Source organism: Ananas comosus, linkage group 1 (assembly GCF_001540865.1).
Source record: "Ananas comosus cultivar F153 linkage group 1, ASM154086v1, whole genome shotgun sequence".
NCBI lineage: Eukaryota > Viridiplantae > Streptophyta > Magnoliopsida > Poales > Bromeliaceae > Ananas > Ananas comosus.
Window position 1 is genome coordinate 9827057 of NC_033621.1, and position 19257 is coordinate 9846313.

Genomic DNA, 19257 nt, shown 5'->3' on the forward strand with positions numbered 1-19257 from the left:
TAACTGTGAAAATTGCATAAAATATACTAACTAAACAAAACATGTAAGGGAATGCTATGTATTTTTATTAACTAGTTATAGTGGACGTGCAATGCACATAACATTTAATTAAATTAAATTTATATTTATATATAATACCCCTTGGTTAAGTTGTTGGGGGGGGGGGGGGGGGGTATTTTTGTTGATGGCTATCCATCCCACCAACTCAACCTATAATATATAGGTATCTATTGTAGAGAGATAATTAATTATCTCGTATCATCTTAGACATTGATCGTGGCTTGGTGGAGATCGCGGATTGAGTTCGGATCGACAAGTCGCGTCGGGCGAGGCCGAGCATGCGCGAAAATTTCTTCTCCTATCGATTTCTCGCTATTCTGAATTAGCTTTTGAGGTGGGTTTATCATCGGATTTATACTCCTATAGTCCCGTTGGTCGACATATATAATTAGTGTATATTCGTCGTTATTGTTTTTAGCTCAAATTCATAGTTATGCATGTTTTAAACATATGAATTGAATTTGGAGCATGTTATTAAGTGTTAATAATTATACATGTTGGACGTGGATATGACATAGGAGAAAACCAGCATTCGGGACCTGTCATATGTTACACTACCTGATTTAGCTCTAAGAGCCGTTGTATTTTTGTAGCACCGCAGTATCCTTGTAGTGAGTACTCCATATAGTTTAGATTACTGTCACGCTCATGCTGGGATGCCGAGCCTGATTTTACAATAGTGTTTACACTGTTCCGGACTAGTGGGTGCCGTAGTGGTTGACAGCGGACCCGGATTTGACCGTTTTGATATCAGATTGTGCCGAGGGCATGTGACTAGTTGGTTTGTAATCCAGTTGGACCTGTTTTCTTGATTTTAGCCTGTGAGAGTCTGATTGAGCTCGGCAGAGATACGCTTGCATACTCGGTTGGGTCGCGCCCACGAGTGCCGCTTCGGAGTCTGGCTTTGTGCTTTCGCGTTGATGTCGCTGATTAATTTTGCTATACACGGATTGTTTAGAGTGGAGGTAGCGTGGCTTAGACAGGCGGGACGGGTGCGTTCATAGTCCCTAGTGAGATTGGGTCAGAGTTGACAGTTGCTACAGTTGGATAATATAGAGCATGATAATATAGTGGCATATAGCTGTAGATTTCTTTCCAGCTTTACCTACTAGCTTTGTTTCCTTCTGTAGACTTAGTGGGTGGACCGATGATGTTGAGGGCGGTGCCCACTGAGGACTACTTGTTTTTATAGTAGTTCTCACGCCCAGTTGTTACCACTGTTTTGCAGAGCCATCGTCTTCAGCTGTTGCAGTTGTTGCCGATTTAGAGCGAGGTAAGGGTGTCGCGAGTTAGAGCTCTAACAGTCGAGTTGCTGTGATAGAGGAGCACCTGCTGCAGGTAGTAGTATTTTGTTATTTTAAGTTCATGTACATACCCGAATTGTAACTCGCTGGAGCGAGTACTTTTATATTTGGTTATTTTGTATGTATATGAGACTTGTTTTATTCTACCTGTTTAATTTCTTTACAGCTCTATACTACTGGTTGTGGTATTGTATATTTTACAGTTACCTTTACGCTTCATATACAAGGAAAATTCTTTATATACGGCGGATTTGTCGGCGTGCCCGGAGAACGTGTAATTCGGGGCATGACATTATATTTTAAATTAAATAATTATTGATGAATAAATCTATTTAGTAGTTAATTTTTTTCTAAAATTAATTTTTTTAATATATATCCAAATTTTAAAAATTTAAAGTAATTCTAAATTTTAAATTAATAAATTCATATTTAAATTTATGAATAAAACTCAAAATTTGAAATTAATTTTGAATCCATAATTTGAATATAAATAATTATTAAAGACATTAATTTATTTATCATCCCATCTATTTTTCAAATTTGATATATTTTCAAGTTAATTAATTATTTTTAATTTGAAATACTGTTTACACACCCAAAATATTAAAATTTTAATTAATTTCAAATTTTGAATTAAAATATTAATTCACATTTGAAATTATGAACCAAATTTAAAATTTAAAGTTGATTTTATAAGCTTATTTAAATTATTTTTTTTTCAAATCTAATTTTTTTTAGTTAGCTAATTGAGAGATAGTAGATACAAAATATTTTCAATGTTTGTTGCATAGAGATTTTCGTTTTTTTGATAAGTATGGAATATTATTTTATGGGACGCGCAAATATCTTTCGGTTGACAAAAATTTGGATAAGTATAAATTTCTTTCTATTCTCACAAATAGAATGTAATATTTTTTCCGACTAAAAAAGGGTATGTCTGTGTCAACAATTATTTTAATAATTATCTCAAATCAATATCAATTTGTGAATCATATTTACTACAAATTTAAAATTTTAAATTGTAAATTTATATGTTATATTTTATTGAAAAAATATCTCATATTTTAAATATTAGTAGGTAAAATTGAGATAATTTTTATATATTCACTTTTAAAAAAATATGATTAAATATTATATATGCGGAAGTTATTATGTGATTGGATATTATATAAGTGGCGTACGTGTAAGAATGAAAATATTTAAGAAATGCGAATATTATTTGTGATAAAATATGATATTATGTTGGCGGCGATTATTAAGAAATATGACTCACATATAAAAAGTGAAATTTGATACGTACTATCTAAGAACAATTTAGGTAAAAAAAGTGACAGATACTTAATTCGTCAGTCATTGGATTAAATCGAATGACTAAGAATTAATATATTTTATGATAATTTAAAAATAAAATAAAAATTGTACGGCTGTAATTTATTTCATTAAAGTTGAATGAATGATATTATTAGTATGTAATTAGAATTATATTAATAGGAATCGACATTTTGGAAAAGAGAAAAAAATTCAAATCTCACGCTTTTGTAAGTAATATAAATAGAAAGCTTATCTCAGTCATGAATGAAAATAACAAAACCTACTCACCCACCGCATTGCAATATACCTACTAAGAGATTCTACAACTTTACCAGATCTTCGTACATCTTCCTAATTTAGGTAGTATAGCACTGTTTCAGAGCATCATGAATAATAAATGCAGTAGAAGATTTGTGAAACCGGTAAACCAAAAGCCCCCAACCATGTCGCTCAGTGATTGAATCACCGAAATACCACTAAAATCCCGAGTATGCTCGCACGTTCCCAATATGGCATCAAATAAATATCTCATGTTCCAATACATCAAAAGAAAAGAAGAGAAAAAGAAAGAAAGAAAAGAAAAGAAGTGGAACTATAATTAATAAGAAAATTCGGATGGCTAAAGTGAGCGAGCTACAAAATTTAAGACTGTTCCAGTTCTGAATGACATCTCGCGGGAAGCACCTCAAAATTAAACGTAAATCTCTGCTGTGCTTTACATTTGCCACGTATCTCTGTTCTCGCAACAATATATTGAAAGAATGCCTCTCTCGCTTGCTTTGTATGCATATATTTGACCTATTTAGATGGACTAGTAGCAGACGGTTTGTTTCCTAACTTCTTGGCAGCAGCGGAGTTCAAGCTCCCATTACAACCCGTTTTGCCATTTTCCGTCTCAGCGATACCATTTTCCGGAGAAGTTTGTGGAGAGCTGTTACCAATGGGCGAAGCAGTAGTTGGCTCTAGAGATGAGTTGGGGTCAACAGACAGTGGAGAGACTGGGGTCAGCTGAGCTTGGGCCAGCGGACTAGACCCAGGAGGGGGCAGAAAGACCCCGGTGCCGGGAATAGGGAGCCGGGGGGCCGAGTGCCTCGAGGGAGGGGCCACTGAAACCCACCCAGGCGAGGGTGGCGGTGCTGGATATGCCACAGGCGCAGGAGGGGCAGGGGACGGGCCAACAAAGAGTGGCTGGATTCCATTGGCAGGGAGCACGTGTGGAGGCCGGACAGATGGAGCTGGAAGGACACCGGTTGATGGGAGGGCTCCAAAGTGCTTAGGGCGGGGAAGGTTGGATGGCCTAACCGGTGATGATATTCCACCCCAAGGTGAAGGTGGAGGTGCCGTGGTCGAAGTGAAGTATGAGCCTTCAGGATGCAGAATGGGTTTCTTTGGTTGGGACTTTCCAAAGGTTAGTAATACGCGCTGCTTGCATACGGAGGGGATGGCGCGCTTGACAAGATCTGCGCTTTTACCCTGCAATATAAGAAGAGCCCTGCAAATGGAGAGACAAGGAAAGGAGGACATTAGAAGCCCTAGTGAAAAAGTAAAAGGGTAATTAAAATTATAGTCTCTATAATGTAAACTTGCTATTTCGTTCGCCCTCGTAATCTTAACTGCGACAATTTAGTCGTTGAAGTTTGTTTTGCATAACAATAACGGTGCGTTTGGTTCGCGTTATCTTTTTAAGATTCCTAGTAATCTAATAGGAATAACAAAATATGACGGTGTTTGGCTAAACGCACTAAGTAATCTAGTTAGTAATATTAGATTTATTTGGGAATAAGATTCATCCCAAAGTACTAATCTCATTCCCTTGAGGAAGGATAGGTATCCTCATATTAATAGATTGGAATAATCATAATATGTATAATCTCTTTCTTTCTTCCTATCCGCCGGCTAGTTGGTATTATTTTTCTTTACACTCTAACTTCATATCTCTCTCTAAGCTTATCTTTTTCTCTCTAAACTTCAACTCTTTTTCTCTCTCTAAACTAAGCTCTCTCTCTCTCTCTTTTCCTAAAATCTCAATTCTCTCACTCCCTCTAATCTCGACTCTATTTCTCTTCTTATTTTTTTAATTATACTCTCTCTCTAACCTATGTTCTCTCTCCTTTTTTTCTAAAAAAATGTTAAAATTTTTGATAGCATTATCTAAAATTAATTAAAGAAATAAATATATAAATTGTATATTTTTTTGTAATCTTAAATAACATGACTAAATAATATGACCGTACGAACCAAACACAGTAATGCCACATTCTTAGTAATAGGATGAATATAAATAAGATTCTCGGACATCTTTTTATTCCTAGTAATTTTTTAAAGTCCAACTTTCAATACATCATCAAGACAAGGGGTTCCATGTCAACGCCATACTTGAACTGTGCTTTGTCAAGTTTGAAAATCCGAGAACAAAATTAAAGCCGGCATCGAAATTCATCGGCTATATAGCTGAACATGGAACTTTGAGGATGATATCAAATCGAACTATAGTAGGAACGGAATTGTTACTATTGAAACACTATGGACGAAACCAAACTCTGGTTCAAACTTCAGGAACTCGTTAACCATGAAAAAGAAAAGAAAAAAGTAATCCACTAATGACCACCCGAAGCATGATCAGAAATCATGAGACTATAGGAAGCATAAGTACAAGAAAATTTCTACATGAAAAATCAAAAAGCAAATGCACACAGCAAGGAAACGAAGCATACCCCATTTGAAGAGACATCTTGTGAGAACCTCTATAGTCCCCACGGTGATCTCCTCCTATTGCTCGGCCAAAGAACATGTCACAGTCAGTCAAACATAAGGTACAAACCGGCCTACCATACCAAGGTGGCCATACATGAGGCTGAGAATGATCCCCCTGAAGAATGTGAGTACCCAAAGTCAGGCTCATTAATCCAATTTTCTCAATCATCAATGCCAACTTTTGAATAAGTTACCTCATTAAAGAAGTCAATGATACAATAATCAGGCTTAAAATGCAACACTTGCTGGCGAGCCAAGTGATCAAATACATCCTGCACTAAGCTAGGAATAGGCGCCACCTTCTTCTCTGAAATTTTTGTTTTCATGGTCCACATAGGCTGTCATTGCAAGGTCTATCTATGATGATAGTCAAACCCTGATATAAGAGGCTTGGACTTACCTGTTGAATTATCAGCTGTAATTTCATCTTCACGGGGTCCGTCAGTAACAGGAATGCCTAACTGAATCATTTCCCTTCCGTGCCCCTTCATCGGTCTTTTTGCTATAACAAGTGTGCTCCCTGCTTGTCATCACATTCCGTGTTCGTTTTAAAGTAGCAATTAACGAAGCAAAAAAAAAAAAAGTAAAAATTTATTCAACTTTTTAATATCTATATTCTGGAGTAGAGCTGATGTGCTCTTAGGAGCACAGAGGCCTCCATGCTCTTTAAGCCGTTTTCGATGATTAAGCTTTCGAATCGACGATCAGCTCCATTAGACTTGATCTAGCGTATTTGAAATATCTAGAAAATAAATTTTGCAGTTTTTCGATATCATTTACCTAATGATCAACATGGTTCAAAATCAATGGCTAAAAATAAAAATCTCACAAAAAGTGGTGATATAGTACTAAAATTTTCGATCAGAGATATTGATCTTGCTGTAAATAGTATAAAAGATTTTCTATCAAAATTTCAACTGATTTGGATACTTCTATACCGTTAAACTTGAAAATGGCAAGCATCAACCATTAAAAATTATAATTTTGAAACCCTTTTGATCGTTAGTTACTTGCAAAATTTATTTTCGAGATACTTCAAATACGCTAAATCAAGTCTAACGGAGCCGATCGTCGATTCGGAAGTTTAATCATCAAAATCGGGTTATGAGCACGAAAGCCTCGGTGCTCTTAAGAGCACAACAGCCCCGCTCCTACATTCTGTATTAAAATTGTGGAGATCTTGTATCTGCTTCCTGTATCATAGTTAAGTGTTTCCCAACAAGACAGGAATTAGCAGTATGAGTTGAACTTGGAGAAAAGATTTAATCAAACCAACTATCAAAAACAAGGGATTCATTTCATTTCTACTAGCTTGTTTCCTAATTTCCAAAGAAGCATTTGTTTGAATCATAAACAATTAATTAATTTGGCATTTTCAAATAAAGCATTACATTTCTTTGCCTGAAGAATTACGAGGAAAAGAATTTCTTGTATCATCAAAAACCCCAAGGGATAAGCAGATTCAAAGACCAGATTGTTTTAAAAGCCTAAGTAGCATTGGAGTTGATGACTTTCGTTTTAGGTAAATAACACTAGTGGCCTCTGAACTTACCACAAAGTCCAACATAGGTCACCGTAATGTCAATTTGTTACAATTTAGGCACTAAACTGCAATATTTGTTCCAAGTGGGTCAATCTATCAAAGTGATTTATTGGGCTCGTTTGCTTACATTCACAAGCCAAGTCGAGTGTTATACATTAGTTCATTTGGGTCACTCTATCAAACTGACTTTAGGGTTGCACTTTATGGTTGCTTTTTTAGGCAACTGAGCTCAACAATCAGTCCAGCTTGGCACTTACCTGGAAAGAAACCCTAAACAATTAATGGAATATGTGGCAGATGATTTAGTTGTCATGTCATCTACTAAAGATGATGCCCATGTGATAAAGCGGCCACGTCATTTCCTAAGGGTGACATGGTAGTTGAATTAAATAGAATTGAGATGGCATGGCAGCTAAATCAGTTGCCACATTCTCGCCAAGTCATCTCTTGGAGATGAAATGGCAGCTAAATCTACTTCTAAATCATCCCTCTGGAAACTTTGACAGGGTAACCCAATTGAAACAAAAATTCAAGTTAAGTGACTCAATTGCAACAAATTAAACATAGATGATTCAAATTAAACATAGCTAGAAAACCAGCGATTAATGGTGTAATTTACCCTTCTAAATTTACTATAGCAAGAGCAAAGAGGCTAAGCAGAGAGCTTACCGTGAAGTTCTCCACGACGCCCAGAAGCTCTCATTTCATTTGCCCACAGGAGTAGCTGCTTTATCTCAGTAATATCCACCGAGTCCTCATAAAGCTTAAGCCCTTCAACAACATTTACCTACAACGAGAGACTCTTATCTAATTGTCGGCATGAACAAGGTCATGTTTTCTCATATTGAAAGGCCAAATACGAGGCACAAGGTTTGATCTAAATTCCAAGAACGTTGTACAAGAACTTACCATTTTTCCATCAATTAACTCGTTAGTGACAAAATCTTTTGGAGTTAGCGTTAGCTTCCCATTTCCATCTTGATCTGGCATTATGCAGCCACTATCTTGGGGAACAGAATCACTGCTAGCCTCTAAAAGATATTAAAAGGGAACAATAAGTGAGTACATCAACTAACACATTCTCTTTTGAAAAATATTGACCAGAAAAGTAAGGATATATGTGATTTCCAAATGATAAAAAACATCAGCATATGACACTGAAAGGACAGAAAGTTACATATGAGAAATCAGAATTATGAGAAATCAGAATTATGGTAGACATGAGTAAAGAACAACTGATTACATGATCATACTGCTTGACATTTATAAGAACAGTCTAAGCATCACATGAAAAAAGTGATTTTCGAGGAATTTTAACCCAATCATCTTAGCCAATCATCAATGTACTTGATCAGCAGGCTGATAAGCCAAACTAGAACAAAATGAAAGTAGATTGTATTACCTTAGTAACCACCAGATCAGATCGACAATGGTTATAAGAGTAATTGTGCATTTAAAACAACTGATGTTATTTACTTCCATCTACGTTACTAAACCAAAATAAGCTCTGTTTATCAGCCTTTTCTTTGAAAGGAGAATAAGCCTATGAACTACGAAGAAATTTGTGAAGATTGGATTAGTAAATGAATTTCTGGAGGTAAAAGACGAATGGATATTATCCAAACTATACTGCATTTTGAAATGGGTAACCTGAACATTAAAAGTTTTGATTTCAGCAGGTAACTTTTTATTATTATTTTACCACCTCTCCATCAGAAGTCAATGGTGTTCTAACTGTTTTAATAGAATATTGTATTACTTGATGGGATACCCTATAGATTTTTATTAAAACCTATCAAATTTTGACAGCACCTGATGGGGAGGAGGTAACACCATAAATGAAAGCCTATTTATTAAAATCAAAACTTTTAAAGTCCAGATACCCTTTTCAAGGTACAGCATTGTTCAAGTGTTGTCTGTATGTTTTTACCTTTCCGAAATAAAAATCACAAGGAACTTTTGCAAGATAAGGAATTTAGTAATCAAAGCTGTTATCGCTTAAATGGAGGCTGACAAACTTAAAATTGACACTATCTAGAATTAACTTTAGCCTCCAGGCCCACCACGGTGAGAAAGAAACAAATATCAAAATGGTCAAACGTGGATCACTAACTGCAAAAGATAGTTCAAAATTATCAACAAAATTAAACAAACATATGTGGAAGCAGATGATCTACCACCAAGTTAAAGAGAAAACGTAACAAAGTAAAAAAGAAAAAAAAAAAAAAAAAAGGTGATTGATTGTTGAACAATTATTTGATAAATTATCATGCCAACAGCATCGGCTGAACCACCAATTGCAACCCCGTTGTTCTTTATTGATGCCTTAAAATTATGTAGTAAGAGTTGGTAGTAACAAATATTATTAAATAAAACTAGTACTCTTTTATCCTGCAGCAGTATTTTTCATGTGACGTTATCATGCCCCAGATGAAAGAGGCATTAATTAAAAGAAACAAGGATCATGATGATGATCATCATCATGATTTATGATGCACTTTTCTTCAACAATAGAGGTAGAAAGATTGTAGATCTGTAGCAAAGAAAGTTCTATTATATAATTAATTAAAGAATTATTTGATGATGCACCCTTTTGCATTGTCTTAGAAATATGAAAATCTTTTTCAAACTTCCATAAAGAAATTGACAATTGAAATCAGGCGCCCAAGACTATGGCACTGTGAGCATTATCCATATATAATAAAGATCATGCCCATTACCCATCAAATATAACAAACTGTAGTGAAATTAAAATTTCATAAACAGAGAATCTTGACAACAGTGTACAATAAGGTTTCTTAGTAGCAACTAGCAAAATCCAGATTTAACGAACAAGAGATATCAGTGGAGAAACATCCTGTGCAGATCAAGACAAAGTGGGAAATATCTTTTGCTTGGTCCTGCAGGATCTGACAAGAAGTTGGTACACGCCAAAGAAGGTGAATAAGCACTGTGCACAAATGAACTAACAGTTTGCATAATTTACAACCAAAAATTGCAATTCATGTTGTTTAAAAAGTCAAGATAGGGAAGATGAGGAGAATATATAAGGGATAAGAAATAAGAAAAAAGGTGAAAGCTGAATAACATTACGAATAGGACAGAAAAATGAGCTCATTAGAGATGATTTCAAATTGTAGCAAGATCGGAGTGTACAATATAAAGATTACAGAAAGAATATGCAGGCATTGCAAGGAAAGGGACTCCAGCTAAAATAATTATAGTACTATCCAAGATTCAAAACCAAAGGGACAGAGATAACAGATACAAGAAGTTTAAAACTAAACGCATCAAGACACTGACATTATCAACAATATCGGTAGGGACTTGCAACATAAAAGATATACAGAGCAACAAGATAACAGTTTTACAATTCTCAAAGTGAGAAAAAGGAAAAAAAAGGCAATCAACTAAAGAAGCAGTTGAACTAACAGAGAGCTATTACTAACAAAATAATCTTATATTAAGAAAAAAATCAAATCATCAACAGATGGAGCAGTTAGCATCCAATTTGAGTAGGCATCTCATAAAGGCATAAAGCTGAAGTTGGATAGGATAACATTGGTGGTCGTGTATGGATAAGGATTACAGATGAGATCGCCTCCAAGAATCTTTAAAAGTTTGTCATATTAGAAAAGTTTGATGACTACTTTCAGCCCCAGAATTTATTCACTCAAACAAAAAAAAAAGTTAGACCTCTGAAAATTTTATCTTCTTCTGAAATTCCATTCCTCTTTCACATCAAATTTGAAGGCTCTTAGCAGCAATAGAAATCACAGAAAGGATGATTTCAAGACTTTAAGTAGTATATGTAACTGCCAACACCACATCATGAGCTCTGCTATTAAGTATTGATGTTCCAGTAGATAAAATACACAAAGCTTTTGTTAGTTTGGAAATATAGACACTTCCTAATAGATCAGTGTTTTGAGCTTCTTTTTCATCATCAATCATTAAAAATTTCAGGTCCTTACGAATTAAAACCCAAAAATGCAAATGCAGACCAGCGATCAAAGTTCTAAAACATACCTATGTTTTGCGGGTAGCCAAGACATCAAATAGCATAAGCATATCCACGCGCATATGTAGGTACTATGTGATTTAGCAATAAAAGTAATGTATACAATACCTTTAAATATGGATTTAGAATTTAGGGTTTAGGGTTTAAGATAGATATGATATTTTATTGCTATCACACTCGCTGCAAGGCCCACAACTACTTTATTCCCTACAATTCTCTCTCTCTTATCTTTAGGTATTGCTCTTTAATATAGGCTACTTATGTAATTGAACAGTGACCTCACATATGATTTGCAGACAGCATATGCAGTCAATATGGGGTCAAGAAAGGTGTACAATCTGCATATCAGAAAGATGGATCATTTGCAAATAAAGGCATATAATGCATATGTAGTCCATATGCAGTACAACCACATGGAATTTAGGCTAGGCACCATCTTGTCTGCTTTCCAGAATTGTACCTACACAATTCCTTGCTTTCCTTTTTTTTAACTTGATACGAATACAACATATATCAAGAGATGCAGCAAAAAACAAAGAATGATCTGAAAGCAGAATTAGGCTAGAATACTTCTGGAAGTAAATGGATTTATTTCCACATCGTTTCCGTTGATGAGGGATCCTAATTGATGATCCACACCATTAAACTTGATCTCTAGGCTATTTGAACTTCTTAAATTTCAAATTTCGCAACTTTAGGATATCATTTGCTAAGTGATCAAGTGGTCTCAAATTCACTATATGTTAGCTGTTAAAGAATGTGAATTTTGGGAGTATTTGAATACTAGAAAAATGATGTCATAAAATCACGAAATTTGAAACCTAAGAGGTTCAAATAGCTTAGATCAAGCTTCACTGTAGGGATCGGCACATTGCAGGAAATGGCGCGGAAGTAAACTCCCGTATTTACTTCTAGAAGCATTACAGCTGGAACTCTGAAGCAACATAATCAAGTAAATGTTAAATGAAACAGTTAAAACATACTTCTTGCCGTAATTGTCTGGCTGTCGCCTGTAACAGCTAGTTCTGACCTACTAGTATGAGTTTCAACAGGATTTTCTCCTTCAGTTTGCAAACAATTCGACTTGGAGCAAAAATTATTAATCCCTGGGTGTCATGCGAAAGAAGAAAAAAGGAAAATGTTAAATCAATCGATCCAACCTCTATGCTCAAATTCTTATAGTTGTAAAATTCAATCATTTTATTTCTAGCATATGAGACACATTATTTAAATTAACAGGATTATTTTGTGCATCATGCATTCATTCACTAAGCCAAAAAGGACAACGTGACGGTAATAGCAAATTACTACTTTCTGCGAAAAATAACCTAACAAATGTGAACACAAACAGATTTGGCAACCTACCGACCCCAATGTTGCATCTGAATTAAGTTGATGCGAATAAGAGTTCGATAATTTAAAAGAGAATCCAAAGCAGATGGCTGCATCATCAAGCTAGTACTATAAAAGAGGCAAATAATACATTCTCACCATCAGTCCCATCCGGGATCTGGGCTTCGCCCTTCGTGTTCCGATCCTCCCCCTTCTTCTCCTTCTCCTTCTCCGCTCCGTGATTCTCTCTGGCCCCGTCGAACCGGTTACCGTACCGGTGCCCAAACCCGGCCCTCCTCCCATCCTTCTCCTTCGCCCCATCGAAATGCCGCGCCTGCAGCGGCGGGGGCGGAGGCGGCGGGGGCACGATGGACGGCGGCGGCTGCTGCTGCTGCCGCCGCCACCCGACCTGCTGCAGCGCGAACGCGACGTCCGCCACGGGGAAGTACTGCTGCATGTGGAGCACCGGCGTCCAGCTGCAGCGCCTCTGGTGGACGCACGCCGCGACGTAGTCGTACTCCCCGGGCTCCCCAACGCCGCGGAGATGGTGCAGCAGCAGATCGATCATGGCGTTCGCCGCCGCGAACTCCGCCCTCAGCCAAGAGATGAACCCGTCCCTCTCATCGAACACCCACCCCCTCTGCACCTCCCCGCCGCCGCCGCCGCCGACCGCCGCCGCCATTGCCGCCGCCGCCGCCACGCCGGAACCCTAGTCTCTGCTCATCCCCTCCTAGATCCGGCAGAGAATCCACCGATCCGATCGGAAAACCGCGATCCAAGGGGCAATGCGAGTGGAATTTGGGATCTACAGATCGATCGCACGAGTAAGAATCGATTCACTACAGATCCGTTCTACCGATCCCGATTGATCTTAGGAATTCGAACCACACCTAATGGAGAGGGATTGAGGGTAGGAGATCGTTGGGATCGGAGATCTAGGGTTTCGGAGAGGAGGAGGAGGAGAAGAGTAGTGCCTTCCGAGGCACGCTTCTCCTGCTTCTGCCCATTTGAGTGAGAGAGAGAAGAGAGAGAGAGAGATATTGGAGGGAAGATTCGTGGCACTGAGATGCCCCGGCGACCGCATAGTGGTCTCTATGCGGGAATGGAGCACGTTACGGACGGTTGGGATCGGTTTGGGGAGGTCAATGGACGGTGGATGTGGCTGCTTCGGAGTAATAGTGGTGTCGGTTGGACCAGGAGGGGTATTTAAGGAAAAGTAGTTGGAAATCACGCACGAGTCGTTACGCGAGTCTAGTGTGAGCGAGTAGTTTTTGCCTGCACCGAGTGTTTATTTATACACTTCGTACGCCACACATCATATTTAATGATTTATATATATTTAAAAATAATTTAACAAATTTAATTTGAAATGTTTAAAGTCAATATACAGCAATTTGTATACTTTTATTAAAAAAAAAAAATCTATAATCAAGGCATCATGTAGGCCCAAAATTAATATTTAGAAAAAACTATTGTTTAATTTCTAAAGAAAATGCCTAAAATATATTAAAAGGCCTTGATTAAGTATAATTATAAATATAGTACAGCAAGAAATGCAAGCAGATAAATATGATGTTGTTTGTATTGTATTTAGTTGAATAAAATGGAAAGTACGACAGCAAAAATATATTATTTATTTCGTTGCTGGTAGCTGAGAATTATATTTTATAAATTTAACACTTTATATGTAGGATGATAGGATTATTCTCAATAAAAAAGAAAATAAATTACTTATTTAAAAGATATTAGTAAGGTAAGTTTATTTAAAACTAATCTTTTCAACCATTGCAGTTGAAAATGCGATCAACTCAGGTGTAATTTCAACTGCTGTAGTGGAGCTTTTTTGTGTAACTCGAACTACAACAGTTATATTTAAAACATACCATAATTTGTAGATAGTTAAAATTGCAGTGTAGTTACAAATGTATGCAACCCAACGGTCGTTAAAAAAAGTTGCATTTTGATTTAGGGGCATTTGGTTCAACGTAAGACAAAGGGAAAAATTATTTTTTGTACGAAAAATACTTTCCCGCTTATTTTGTTCGACGTAAAATTATTTTTCCGTAAAAGTATTTTTACGGATTTGGAAAAAAAAAATTGAAGTTTTATTTTTCGCTATTTTTTGGCCGAAAATAAAAACTCAAATTGCATAAAATTTTTTCATTCATTTTTTTTCATTAAACCAAACAAATATAGATTTTTTTTTTCTTTCAACCAAACAAATGTTGTTGAAAAACTTTTTTTTTGCTTCTACAAATCACACATTACAAAACTTTTAAAAAATTTCCACGGAAAAATTTTTTTCATAAAAAATTATTTTTCATAATTTTACGTTGAAACAAACCGATCTCAACTCGAATTTGTCACCAAATTTTAAGGATGCAGTGTGTGAGATACACGTGTGCACCAGGTGCACGCAGTAAGTTCCTTTTGTTGCATGGGAAACCAAACCCGTTTGTCTAAAGCGGCGAGTAGGGGAAGGAGAAAAGATTAGGGAAGTGGTCCAAATTCATTTCCCACGTTCCACGAGCTCATTCACTTGAGGACAGAGTCTACGGTAAGGAGCCGCGTATGTAACGCCACGTTCAAAGACACCCTCAACTATATGAAATTTGACCTCACAACTTCTTTTTTTTTTTTTTGAGCTTTGCCCCTATCTGCACCTTAAAAAAAAGGATTCATTGTTTACACGTTCCTACAAATATGATGAATTATAGATATATTCCTGCAAAGCTCAACTTTCATAAGTTATTTCTACAAAAGTCCTAATGTATTCAGATATATTCCCTCTGGTTAAGATCCGTTAGAGAGCTATTAATTTTTTAATAGTAGCGTTGTGAAATGACAATTTTGCTCTTACCCTTTTCCTCTTCCTCTTCCTCTTCCTCTTCAAGCTTCGGAAGCAGATGGCGGCGACGGCGACTTTGCGGAGCTTGTCGGGGTTGCGGCCAACGAGGACAAGGAAGAGGTGGAAGGCGAATGCGCGACCGATGCCGTCGGATGAGCCCGTGACGACGGCCCACGCGGGCACCACGACGACGACTACGATCGGATCATCGACGACGACGACGGCGACGAAGAAGAAGAAGAAGAAGTAGGAGAAAAGGAGGAGGAAAAGAAGGATATGGAGAAGAAGAGGAAAGAGAAGAAGCAGGAGAGGAAGAAGAAGAAGGGAAAAATTGTCAATTCACATTATTAATTAACCATGGTTAAGTATTTTAACTGTGGTTAACGAAATTTCTCTAACGGACCCTAACAGAAGGAACATATCTGAATATATTAGAATTTTTGCAAGGATAACTTATGAAAGTTGAGCTTTGTAGGTATATATCTGTAAGTCACCATGTTTGCAGGGACGTGTATGCAATCAACCCTAAAAAAAATAACGTACATCTTACACATCCTCATCGAAGAATAAAAAAATATAATATAATAAAATCAATTCGGATTTGTGACATCCCAATAGTCTCACATCGGATAGTTATGGTTAAATGTGGGAGTATATAAACTTGATTGGACTAAACATAATAACTGGGCTTAAATATTTTGGGCGAGTGGTTTTGGCCCAACGAGTTATTATTGCTAGCGGGTCGAGTCATTACATTTAGTATCAGAGCAGGTTCACCAGCCGGAAGTGTGAGATAAGTCTTGGCTGAGCCAGAGTTAAAATGACAGACTAAGCCAAGGTTGGTAATTGACAGGCTAAGTCAGGGTAGGAATGACAAAGGCTAGAAAGATAAGTCTCACATAGCCTTGTGATTTTGGGCTTGGGCTGTGTTTAAGACTGACAAGGACATCAGGGCTTAAACAAGGAGAGTCTGTGACACCCGAATAGTCCCACATCGGATAGTTATGGTTAGATGTGGGAGTATATAAGCTTGATTGGGCTAGACATAATAACTAGGTTTAAGCATTTTGGGCCGGTGGTTTTAGCCCAACGAGTTATTATTGCTAGTGGGTCGGGTCGTTATAGGATTCGGGTCAAATTTTAGGTTGGGTTTGGGTCGAGTCGGATATAGACAAAATGCATATCCGAATTCAATTTGTCGAATTTTCGTTTTTTATATCTGTATACGAAACTATATCTGTTTAGTATCTGCTCCATTCAGGTTCCGATTCGAATAAAATTTCGGGTATCCATACCTATTGATATCTTTGAAAATAGGCCTATATCTTGTCAATTTTTTTTTTTTTTCTAATACTACTAATTTATTGAACTTTATGAACCCTACGATGAGGAGTGTAAGATCCACACCCCTTTTGGGGTCTACAAGTAAATTTTACTTGTATTTTTTCAATAGGAGTGTAGATCTTATGCCCACGTTACTTGGGTTTATAAAAATTTAAGTAATATTTAGTAAAAAAGATTGATATTATAAGTAGAGAATGATGGCTCATGGATGAAGAAAGTGTTGTTATGTATTTTTGGGTTGGCATATTTTGTGACTTATCGTGATGAGTCGTTTAGGTTGAGTCGGAGTCTTAAAGGATTAAAAAAGAGAGGATGAAGCTTGAAGACTTGAAGACTCAATATTTGAATTCACGATGCTTGGTAAGTCTTTATAAAGTTAATGGTGATTTATGAACATTTACAAGTGTTTGGAAGACATTAGAATAGATAAAAATTGATTTAAAATATAAAAATTAAGTTTTTCAAATTTCAAGTTTTGGACCCTGTTGGAAGGTCCGGAACCCATAAGCCTTCTTGGCTGGTAGGCTGTGAAGGTCAGGACCTTGGTAGGGAAGGTCAGGACCTTGGTAGGCAAGGTCAGGACTTTGAAGTTCTGGAAAACTTTAAGTTCCGGACCCTGAACTCATGGTCCGGAACCTGAACCCGACACAGGTTTTTTAAACTCAGTTTTTTAATTTTAATTTAATTCTAATTGCCTCCGAACCTATAAATAAGATGTGGGGGTGTCTCTAAAGCATGGTTAAGCATATTTTATCCTTTAGAAACCCTAGAAGCTTGTAGGTACGTAGCTGTCCTTCTTATCTTCTACAACAAGCTTCTCTCAAATTGATTCTCATTGCCCTAGATCTTTACTTTCTTCTAGAATCAATTTGAGATTTGTTTAGAGATATCTTCTGTGGTTCCTTCATGATCATCTAAGCAATAAATCATCATTAACTTATTCAATCTTGCTCCGGACGGAGTGTGCTCATGGATTTGAGTAGGCGTTGTGGATTTGGTGTGATCAAAGCTTCGTGGATTTGAAGTATGGACGTCTAGTGGATTCGAGACGTTGCGTTCGGACGTGGGGCGTGGACAACCTGTTGGTATGCGCGAGATCCAAAGAAGATAAAAGGAGTAAGGAAAACTCCTAGTGGAAGGTTCATATTGAGAGCCTTTCTAATAGCCATTGATGAGCGGGTTTGGCAATCGATCGAATTTGGATGAAAACATCCTACCGAAAGGTTGAGAATGTTGATAAGCTAAAACCTCAAAATAAAAGGAGTAAGGAAAAGATTGATTTATCTTTTTACAACGGTGGGGGAATCAATGTCTTATTTAATTCCTTAAATCAAATCGAGTTCTCACCTGTCTCAGCATGAGAGACGGCAAAAGAGATATGGGATACTCTCCAAGTTACGCATTAAGGAACTAGCTTGGTAAAGATCCAAAAACTACAAATCCTAATAAGTAAATTTGATTCTATTTGTATGGAGGAACATGGGACCTTTACTAAGTACTATACCCGTCTTCAAGACATAGTTAATACATGCGCAAGCTTAGGAGAGAAAATTTCGGAGCCCAAAGTTGTAAGAAAAAATTTAAGAACACTTCACGAAAGATTTCGTCCGAAGGTTGCGGCAATTGAAACCGTTAAACATCCGGATAATTTGAAAGCTGAGGAATTAATAGGTACTTTACAAACATATAAGATGACTTTTCCTACTAATCAATCTTTTTCCAAAGTTTTTTCTAAAAGTATAGGTATTGCACTCAAATCTACTACGGAGAAAAAGACGACTCAAATTTTGATAAAGAAATCACTTTTGCCGATTTTGAACAACAATTGACACTTCTTACCAAGAAATTTCATCGGAACTTTCGGAAGGATCTTCAAGTTTAAAATCCTTAAAAGACAAGAAACTTACAAAAATCTCTAAAGAAAAAGATAATTTGAAGGAAAAATCCAATGCTATAAATGCAAAGGTTACGGACATATTTCTACGAATTGTCCTACTAAAAAATTGTAACATATTAAAACCTCGAGAGCGATTATCGAACTTTACCCAAATTGGGTTAAAGTGCCGAGAGAACTGGTTGGACAAGTTCCATTTAGCATTCCAACAAGGTTGGAAGGGCTAAGAATAAGTTTAAGAGGGGTTAGAAGGTTTTAGCATCGACCGGCGCGAAGTAGAGTTGAAACGATGCAAAAACTGCAGTCTGGGCAAAGTGTACCGGTACAACATCAATGTTGTACCGGTACAAAACGGCTGACCGAGAGAAAGTTGCTCTCGGGTTTGCCTCTGCACGATCGTGTAACCGGTGATAGATGAAAGTGTACCGGTACACTTTGGTCTGGCAGCAACTTTGAAGTTGTTGCAAATAAAAATTGTTGGGGGGCCTAGTTGCAATTGTGACACACTATGTATGACCCCATCCCTCCCCTTTCTTCACAGCAGCAAGGATATCTCTCTCATTCTCATTTTCTCTCCCTCTCTCTCTCTAGAAGCTTTGCACCAAGGCAAAGGAGAAGGAGAAGAAGGTTTGAAGGAGATATTTTGGAGGTCTAGAAGGCTTTAGAAGCTCTCCAACAAGGTGGAACTTGGGAGGAGCTTAGGGCTAAGGTGAGTTTATGCAAGAACAATTCTAGGGTTTGGATTTCCACCAAAACTTAGAGTTTTGACCTTATCTCATGTTTAGAAACTTAGTTGAGACATTGAATACATGAAATCCATGGTTTTCTCAAGGTGCTCTCATGGTG

At 37.1% G+C, this 19257-nt stretch overlaps 1 protein-coding gene across 2 annotated transcripts; it reads right to left on the minus strand.

Moving 5' to 3' along the window:
• Nucleotides 3147–13387, minus strand: LOC109713848. Of its 2 annotated transcripts, XM_020238093.1 has the most exons (8): nt 12485–13385; nt 11977–12099; nt 7882–8003; nt 7642–7759; nt 5830–5949; nt 5624–5736; nt 5390–5544; nt 3147–4167 (listed from the first exon to the last, which is right to left on the minus strand). In XM_020238093.1, the coding sequence occupies exons 1-8, from the start codon at nt 13005–13007 to the stop codon at nt 3474–3476; spliced, it is 1968 nt and encodes a 655-aa protein (XP_020093682.1). In that variant the 5' UTR covers nt 13008–13385; the 3' UTR covers nt 3147–3473. The 2 variants fall into 2 exon arrangements, with proteins under 2 accessions (XP_020093682.1, XP_020093692.1); XM_020238103.1 differs by lacking the exon at nt 11977–12099 and having other exon boundaries at nt 12485–13387.